This window comes from Psammomys obesus, unplaced genomic scaffold, assembly GCF_907164565.1.
Source record: "Psammomys obesus unplaced genomic scaffold, mPsaObe1.curated_primary_1811, whole genome shotgun sequence".
Lineage (NCBI taxonomy): Eukaryota > Metazoa > Chordata > Mammalia > Rodentia > Muridae > Psammomys > Psammomys obesus.
In genome coordinates this window covers 455,125-464,870 of record NW_026591497.1, presented here as the reverse complement: position 1 = coordinate 464,870, position 9,746 = coordinate 455,125, and the positions used below count along the sequence as shown (strand labels likewise).

The window sequence follows — 9,746 nt, the reverse complement described above, 5'->3', positions numbered from 1 at the left end:
TTTGGCTGGTTCACAGTGTCCATAGTATTTTGCAGAAATAAGAATAGGGAACTACTTTGAGGCACAGATCAAGATATGCAAAAACATCCTCACGTTCTAATTCTGCTCATGCTTACATGTTTTAAATCCTTTAGTTAAAAAAAATAAAGTTACATTCACTTGTGTTAGGGGAGTAACTTGCATGCCATGGTTTGAATGCATTTTGTTTTTGAGATGGAGATCTTACCACATTGCTCAGACGGACCTGTTTACCCTAGCAATGCTTACATTCTTTTTTTTCTGAGGGGAACAAAAAAAATTCTATCATTAGGGTGTTTGGGGGAGGCAAATGATAACCATAATTTTGACTTAAAGAGGTTACCTGGGTGCTGGAGAGATGGCCCAGAGGTTAAGAGCACATGGTGGCTCATAACCATCTATAATGGGATCTGGTGCCCGCTTCTGGTGTGCAGGCGGGACACTACATAAATATTTTTTAAAATTTATTTATTTTTATGTACATTTGACATACATATATATCTATGTGAGGGAATCAGATCCACTGAAATTTGAGTTACAGACCAGATAATTGTGAGCTGCCATGTGGGTGCAGGGAATTGAACCAGGGTCCTCTGGAAAAGCAGCCAATGCTCTTAACCGCTGAGCCATTTCTCCAGCCCCATAAATAAATCTTAAAAAGAAGAAGTTATCTGGGGGATGACTTCGTGGGTAAAAGTGCTTGTGTTTGAGGCACTGGACTCTGGTGGAAGAAAACTCCCAGAAGTCATCCTCATTCTGAATGCCACAAATCTGCAAGTGCACATGATACACATAATAGTACTTTTAGTCATCTAAAAAAACAAAACAAAAAAAAAAAAACCAAGGTACTCTGTTATATGCAAGCCATTTCATTGAAAGAGGCTCTACAAACATGTAGGAGTGTTTACATTTTTTCCGGAAAGGTAGGCTGCTACTGAAATGAGAAACTAGGATTCTAGCTGTATCTGATGATTTATGGGTGTTGTGTGTGCTTGGAGTAGATGGGAATGGGGAAGGACACAGCCTTACACCATTTTTGAGGATGATAGATGGAGTACCTCATGGTAGTGGGGATTAGGCCCATAGTGTCATACATGCATGGTAGGCTGTCTTTGAGCCTCATCATCACAATGGTGACAATAAACTTCTGTCTTCCTGCCTCCACTTCCCAAGACTGGGATTAGGGGTGTGCATGGCCACTCCCAGTTAACATGTTTTTTTGGATTAACTCCTTGCATCCAGAGCTGCTTGCATGTTATGTAGGCTTCCTGTCAACTGAGCTATGTCCCCAGCCCTTGCATGTCCCATGCCCCCACTACAGACTTAGAGGTGGGAGCTGTAAAGCAGGGCTTTGAACTGATTTAACATGGTCTACATCCAACCTGGAACTGGGGAACTGGGAGGGCAGCAAGCTCTCACCTGACCTGACCAGACTGTGGACTTCTGAAGTGATCTTGCTCCTCTCTTGCCTTTATTCCCTTGACATGCTTCAGTCTATCATATTCTTCCCTGACCGAGGCTTGGTCAGGTTCAACACCTTGATGTCTGCGAACTTTGTCTGCTGTTACCATTCACTTCATCTTGACCCCTGTGGTCTGGGCACGCATTCTGCTAGCTGCTGACGGGAAGCCTAGCACAGGACAGCCTTATAAGCTAGAGATAGCTCTTAGAAGTGATCCTACAATGGACTGCTCATAAAAGATAGGGCTGAGTTCTGCTCTGCTGGGATATAGCCCAATGTACAGTTGGAAAATCAGTGTGATATGGGCCACACTGGAGGAAAAGGAAGGGTCTCTAGAAGCGTGGACCTTGGGCATAGCACTGGGTATACAGTCTGTACTGTCTGGCTTTCCAGGATTGTCTTCAGTCAACTCACTCTAGTCCTACAGGAAATGCCATTTGCCAGGCACTGCCTGGGCTGGGCCCCATGCTGCACTGCAGTCTCTTCCTCCATCTTGCTCAGTGTAGTGCTGTTTGCTCACGTTGGGCGTGGACAGGGCAGCAAAAGCCAAACTGACTTCTCCCTTGACTGCACAGCATGTGTAGGGACGAATCTCTCAGGGCTGAGTGGCTTACGAACTTATTCAGAAGTAAGGAAACAATGGGCCTTTGGCTACAGGAGCCTCAAAGAACAAGAAGGTAACAGGATACAGAAGGTATGGGACTTACGAACTAAATACTTATTTGAAGGGACACAAGGTAGGAAGTGATGGTGAATCGTGCTAAGGGAGTATGATCTTGAGTTCAAAGTCTGCAGTGCCCCAAGAATGTCTGGAAACAAAGATAAAATGATGCTTCAGGAAGTATTCCTAACAATCTGTAGACAAAAATGAGAAGGTACACCTGGTTTCATCAGGTGCCCACATGCCACAGGCCAGTTGGTGCTGTGCCCAGCCGAGGTGATCGCTGTAGTACCTTAGCAGTAGCTGTCTAGGAACCCAGAATTTCTAGATATGACTATGATTCAAGGAAAAGGCCTAAAATACACTTCAGTTCCAACACCATGATTGAGCTTCTCTTGACTTGTTCCCTTTTTTTTTTTTGCCAACTGCAGTCAACAACACGTTCTTGGGGCTACAAGGATAGAAGTGATATGTGTCTGCGATTTTCCCAGTGTTGACTACCCCATCTACTTATATCTGACAAGACAGAACAACCTGTAAGCCTCTTTCAGAAGCTGGGAAGTGGAAGTGGAGGAAAGAGTAGAGGTCCAAGTACTACTAGTCTATAGTCTCCAAACTGGCCCCCAGCAATGCCCATCCCTGAAGGAAGAAACTCATACATCCAAACTAGTGTCTGAGAACATTTTTATTAAGGACAGAATGGGGTCACAGCATCTTAGAAAGCCTATTCTCTGCCATTGTGGAAAGAGCAGGACAAGACCCGGCACTTCAAGGAACCAGGGGGATGTGTATTCCTGAGCCAACTTGGGTCAGGGGTGGGTGGGTGGGTGGCTGCTCCACAGAACTCTCCTTTTCTGGAGGGTCTAACTGCAGTATGGAGCGGCCAGGGCTGCCTGCCAGCTTGCTCAAAAGCCTGCTCCAGGGCAGGCCTGGGTAGAGCAAGGCATGCAAGCCCAAAGAGGGACACCACTGACTCAAAGCCAGGCCCGTGCTTCCAGGGCAGGCCATGGTTGTCAGTCCTAGGGCTGAGAGTCCCTGAGAGGGGCTGCTGGCCTAAGAGTACCCTCCCGTAGTGAGCAGAGAGCAGTGAGGGGTGTAACAGGCAGGGAGAGCTAAGCAACGAGACAGCTGAACTATCTCTAGATTCAGAAAAGCAACAAGAACAAATCGTGGTTGGTTTGGACAATTCTGACAGAATTTGGCATTTTATTACAAGTCTGAATGTGAGTGAAATAAAATCCATTGTCACTTTTCTGCCAATGAAGAGACAGACGTAGAAACGCAGGTCCAGTGCTCTGGCCATCCTGGGCACATGGAAGTCTCCAGAAACCTGCCCCATGCATACCTAGAACTAAAGCATAGTTCATTTATGCACCACAGGAGCCAAACAACTGGAAAACTAAATAATGTTACACTGCCTGAAAGGACATGTCTCACTTTTTTAGAGGCAAAGCCCAGAGTTGTCTTCCAAGTCTGTGAGCCCTAGGTAGCCCTGAAGTTATAGAACTAAGGTTAAAGCAGAAAGCAAGGTTTCTTGAGGCAATCTTCTCCACAGGATCTAGACCCCTAGTAGCAGAACTAGTTGGTGAACACAGGCAGTCATGCCATCAGCTTCCTCAGAGTGTCACTACTGCTTCAAGCACAATCCCACTTGCCTTGAAAAGACATTAACATTCAAATCTTGACAAAGTTCATTTGATGATAAATTCTAAGGACAAATTTTATTTCTACAAAAAAAGGCAATCAAAACAATATAAAACACATTGAAAGGATATTATTGAGTTAGCTTCAAGTGGAGCTTGACTCTGGAAAGGCTTTGAGTCCAGAGGGAGGGGAAAGGCCATCCTGTTCCTGGGCTGCACCAGCAGCTGCTCTGAGGAAGAAGCAGCTGGTTACAAAGCAGAGGTTACCAAGGCTGATCCTGCCGAGGGTAAACCATGCCAAGGGAGGCAGTGGTGGCCTGCTGTGCTGAGGAGTGGGAGCTCCGTGGCATATCCTAGCAGAGCTCAGTGGTGGAGAAACTTGAAATTTCGAAAGGATATTCTGGCTTTTGCTTGTGATGAGCAGCCAGTCTTCTACCACAGCTACAGGGAGATCTACTCACTGTCAGCCGTAGGAGCCTTTCTGGGGAGGAACTCATCACACAAGAGCATGGTTTTCTCTGCTGGCAGATCCTCCCTCCACGGTCACCACAAACCTGGTACTGCAGAGTTCCCTACAGAGACGGGAACTCTGACCACGGATATGCTCTGTGGGATCTGCCCATTGAGTCTATTTCTGTGGAAACACTTTGCTAAAATTATATGTAAACGCAGCTTCCCTTTGCATGGACTCTTTTATTTATTTGTTTTTGAGGGGGAGGTTGTTGATACTGTTTTATAATTTTTAAAAGGACATTACTAAGGTGGCATGAGGAGGACTTGAGCTATCACCCATAGGCAGTGTGGCACAGGAGAAGAGCTGCCGGTGCTGCTGCCCTTGTGGGGGAACTGGGGCCTTGGTCTGTGGAAGTGGGGTTTTAAAGGGCTTGTGAGAGGGAAAGGGGGTAACCACAACATTTTTTTTTAAAACCTTCTGGGCTAACTGCAACTTTGAGTAAATTTGGGCAAGAAAAGAAATGTCATTCTTTTGAAGTAGACTAAAGCAGTGATTTTTAAAACAAAGCAAGCAGAACTAGAACATCTGAATTTTTTAATCCTTCTTTACAGATTACCTAGACCACTTTTGATTAAGAAAACTGTAGAAAGTTAGTAACTGCCACAGGCGGACGCCAGGTGGTGGCACGTGTCAATTTTCCACAGAGTCCTGCTTTGCGGGGTATCTGAATGCACTGCTCGGGGTCTCTGCTCAAACTTGCTGGAATCACTCATGGCAGATTTTAGTCCACAGGTCGCTTTTCCCCATATTTCTTTGTAAACTCTTCAGCATTCTTACAGAATTTTTTACGGTCCTTAGAGTATTCTTCAGCTAGGTCAGCCCGGAGTGGGTGCTCGGGCTGGGGGTCGTTCACCAGTGCTATGAGGGACTGGATTACTGCCAAGAGAAAGATAAGGCATTGAGGGTTAAGACTCAGAAATACCACAGGCAAGATGCTACTAACCTCAGGAAAGAAACTACAACCTCTATGCTGACCCAAACCCAGCTTACTCCCTTTTTCTAATTTGTAACAGAGAAAGACCTTGAATTCCCGGCCCCCCTGAGCATTAGGGTTATAGCCCAGTGCCTACATCTGGTTTTATGGAGTCAAGGCTTTATGAATGCAAGGCTGGCTCTGCACCAAGTGAGCTACATCCCATGCCCACAATGTACTTTAAAGACAAAATATCCTTCTGTTTATTCCAAAATCTAAGCACCAGAACTCAACCCATCTCTTCTGTAATCAGAAGAAAGACAATCGCCAATAAACAGCAGCTGAGGCCCAGCCTCACAGCAGCCTTCCAGGCCTGAACCTTGGTGGGTTATACAAGTTTACTGGTAAACTGTCATATGTTGTTTTGACTCATTGAGAAGCTGCCTTTGGAAGAGGGGTTGACTGTTCCTCCAATTTCAGAACCAAGCATGATTACGTCAAGTGTCCTCCAAGGTTATCTGAGAATGTACTATGTCCTCAACTCAGTGCAGGGGAGTAGAACAACAAAAGAGCCAAAGAGTATCCTTGAGAACAGCTAGAAGGTGAATCATTCCCACCCTAAGTTACTACTGTTTATCAAATGATGTAAAAATGCCTGCAGCGGGAAAGAGGTGGAAAGTTGGAAGCACAGCCACAGAGAGAAAGTTCAATTAGAACTGCAGCTGTTGCCTCAATTTCCCCTGTCGATTTCTGTTGTGTTGATGGTTTTCTTTCCTCCCAATCTGTTATTTGCTCTGTGCTCTTAACCTCTGAGCCATCTATCCAGGCCCTAGTTGTTCTTTTATATGGAAGTCTTATCTAAAGAGACTCTGCTCTGTCTGGGACTCTGACAGACTCCAACTGACTACCTTCTTCTTTCTTCTTCTTTTTCTTCTTCCTCCTCCCTCCCTCCTCCTTCTTCTTTAAGACAGGGTTTCTCTGTGTAGCCTTAGCTGTCCTGGACTCACAGATATTTGTCTATCATTGCCTCCCCAAGTGTCATGATTACAGGCATGCTACCATGCCTGGCTCCAACTGGCTACCTTTAAAGAAGGTCCCTGCCCCACTTAGGTGCCATACTACCTATCCACTGACATGGTCTCACTATGTAGCCCTGGCTGGCCTTGAACTTAGAGATCCCCCTGCCTCTGCTTCCCAAGTTCTGAGGCTCAAGGTGTGTACCACTACACCCAGCACTATTTATTCTTTGGTTTTGGCTTGCTATATACTTATTAAAATTCAAAACTGAAAATAAGGCTGGCCTCAGCCATTTTCTGGGCAGTACAGAATATCTGGCCCTCCTGGCCGCAGTCAGTGCCACTCTTCTGTGCTTTGGGGCCAGCAGGCCTGTTCTTCACATCCCTACTTGCCTGTACATAGGGGCCTGGTGTGGGTAGGTTCCCATTCCAGTCTGCTATGATGTACTCTGCTCAGTTAGGGCAAAAAAGCATATTATAAAGCTGCACCTGTCTGTCAGCAATGAGCCCACCTCAGAAGAACTATAGGAAGACAGGATTTACCACAAAAAGTGCTGTATGACTGAAAGATTACAAAGTAACAAATTCCCAAATTAATAGTCTTTAACTAGACATGTTAGCTTCACAGCTAAAATTACATCACCTAAAAACATAAGACAGGAAACAAGGTCCTTAGTTTGAGGGCAGCCTGGGCTACATAGCCACAATCCATACACTGTTTACAGAATCACATCATCATATTGTTTTTATGAGAGTAACTGTTTCAAGGAAGCAAAGTATTTTTAAAGTTTGTGTATCTTCTACTCTGAATCCATACTTCATTTTTTTAAATGGTTAAACAGTATGTCATTGTATAGAACTAACATTGTCGGTTAGTCCTTGGTCAAGTTGACACAGGCCAGGGTCATCTGGGAAAAGGGAACTTCAGCTGAGAAAATGCTTCCACTAGACTGGCCTGCAGGCAAGTCTACAGGGCATCTTGACTAATGGTTGGTATAGGAGGGCCCAGCTCATGGTGGTGGTGCCACCCTTTGGGCATATAGATGGTGACAGGATATGTAAGAACATAAGCAAGCCATGAGGAGGAAGCCAGTAAGCAGCAGCCTTCTATGCTCTCTACCTCCATTCTCTTTACTTTTTGAGACAGTTTCTCTGTGTAGCCTTGGTTGTCCTAGAACTCATTCGGCAGACCAGGCTGTACGGGAACTAAAGAGAACCACTTTTCTCAACTTCTATTTTTATTTTGTTTATCCACTTTTATTTTATGTGTGGGTATTTTGCCTGTATATATGTTTGAGCCCTGGTGTACGCAGTGCTCAGGGATGCCAGCGGGCACTAGATCACCTGCAACTGTAGTGAAAGATGGTAGCTGTATGTGTGCTCAGAATTAAACCATGGTCCTCTGGATGAACAAGTCTCTCAACTATTCAACTCTTCAGCCCCCAATCTTACTGTTTTTATTTTTCATACTTGTCTAATAAAACATGTCTTTGAGGGACTGGAGAGATGATGACTTAGTGGTTAAGAATACTGGCTGCTCCTCCAGAGGATATGGGTTCAATTCCCAGCACCCATGTGGCAGCTTACAACTGTCAATAGATCTAGTTTCAGGGGAATCAACACCCTCTTGTGGCCTTCCTAGACACAAGACATACACAATGTACACAGAAATACATGAAGGCAAAACACCAACACCATGACTTTGAAAGGAGTCATCAATGGAAATGTTCCTAAGACATGGCAGAAGAAAACCACAAGTAGATGCTAAGAAACAAGTGACATGCTCATTTTACAGCTTTAGGAATTGCAGAAGAACTGCAAGATATTAAAAAAGGAAGGTGATACAGGGTGATGATGGCCGGACAGCAGTTATGAAACAGGACCAGTCAAACAAAGACAGTGAACACAACAGCATCTGCCACATGACAACAGTGTCACTTCCAGGAGGGCCAAGTAACCCACACAAGCATGTAGAGAGACAGGGACTGGAAAGATGGCTTTCTAGAGGACCTAATATTCACGTGGCATCTCACAGCACTTGAACTCTAGTCCTGGAGGATTTGATGTCATCTTCTGCCCTCCTAACACTGCATGCGTATAATGCACAGATATCCAGTTAGGTAAACATACACATTTTTGTTGTTGTTTTTTAGAGATGGGGTTTCTCTATGGAGCCCAGGATGTCCTGAAACTTGCTCTGCAGACCAAGCTGGCCTTGAATTCACAGAAATCTGCCTACCTCTGCCTCCCAAGTGCTGGAATTAAAGGCATACACCACTACTGCCCAGCTACATACACATTTTTTAAAAGAAAGAAAGAAAGAAAAAAAAAAGCATGTAGAGACAGTGGCCCCTCCTCTACCTATGCACCCACCTCCCTCACCCTGAATGCCCTGCCTCAGTTCCTCTAATACTCAGCCTGCTTCCCTGTGCAGGGATGTACTTGTCTGACCAATAGGATCCAGGAGAAGAGCCATGCTAACAGTACTAGCACTACACTGAGTTATAAGGAGCCTGTTGCTTTTGCTTTCAAGCTAGAGCTCCACCATTTGTAAGACAAGGTCCAATCAACTTCATGGAGAATAAGCAACACAAAGAGAATCAAGTGGCGAGCCAGCACCAACTGCCACACATGTGAATGATGGCAAGTGGGACAATGTACCTCCGATAAGAGTACCTGAGCAGCCTCAAGAATGACCAGCCCAGTCTGAGACAGCCAATCTACAGAATGAGCAATAAACGGTTACTCTTAGCTACTGTTTCATTTTATCTTTAATTAATTAAACTTCTATGTGTATTAGAGTTGTACCTGCATATATGTTCGTGTACCATGTGCAAGCCTGGTTGGTACCCTTGGAGGCCAGAAGTGGGTAGTAGGTCCCCTGGAACTGGAGTCACAGACAATTGTAAACTACCCTGAGGGTTCTGGGAATTGAACGCATGTCCTCTGGAACAGCATGCACTAAGTTTCAATGGGGTTATAACAAGCCACAGGTAACAGACACAGGAGAATATGGCATCGAGCACTACTACTAACCAAGAGGACAGCATCAAAGCCATGCTACAAAGACAAGCAATTAGTTTTTCTAGGAAGAAGCCCTACCCTGGCCCAAACCAAGAAAACAGTAATTCTGATACCATACTCGAAATGAAAAATATAATAAATAAATGAATGAATGAATGAACAAACAAACAAATAAATAAATAGGGGTGTTTTTTTTTGGGGGGGGGGGGCAACATTTCTTCTCTGTATAGTCCTATCTCTCCTGGAACTCACTTTGTAGACCAGGCTGCCCTCAAATTCACTGATATCTGCCTGCCTCTACCTCCTGAGTTCCGGGATTGAAGGTGTCCAGCACCATCCCTACCCTGAATGAAATTCTTTTTTTTTTTTTAAAATAGATTTTTTTTTTAAGATTTATTTATTACTTATACAACATTCTGCCTGTACACCAGATCTTACTATAGATGGTTATAAGCCACCATGTGGTTGACTGGGAATTGAACTCAGGACCTTCGG

At 44.7% G+C, this 9,746-nt stretch overlaps 1 protein-coding gene across 1 annotated transcript in view; it reads right to left on the bottom strand.

Annotated features, from left to right (window-relative positions):
• Positions 1 to 4,815: 4,815 nt before the first annotated feature.
• The window catches only part of Ube2l3 (ubiquitin conjugating enzyme E2 L3), a 42,850-nt gene continuing 37,919 nt past the window's right edge, over positions 4,816 to 9,746 (bottom strand). The window contains exon 4 of the mRNA XM_055610276.1: positions 4,816 to 5,174. Within this exon, the coding sequence (XP_055466251.1) occupies positions 5,020 to 5,174 (155 nt within the window). The 3' untranslated portion in view covers positions 4,816 to 5,019. The remainder of the gene's footprint in view (positions 5,175 to 9,746) is intronic.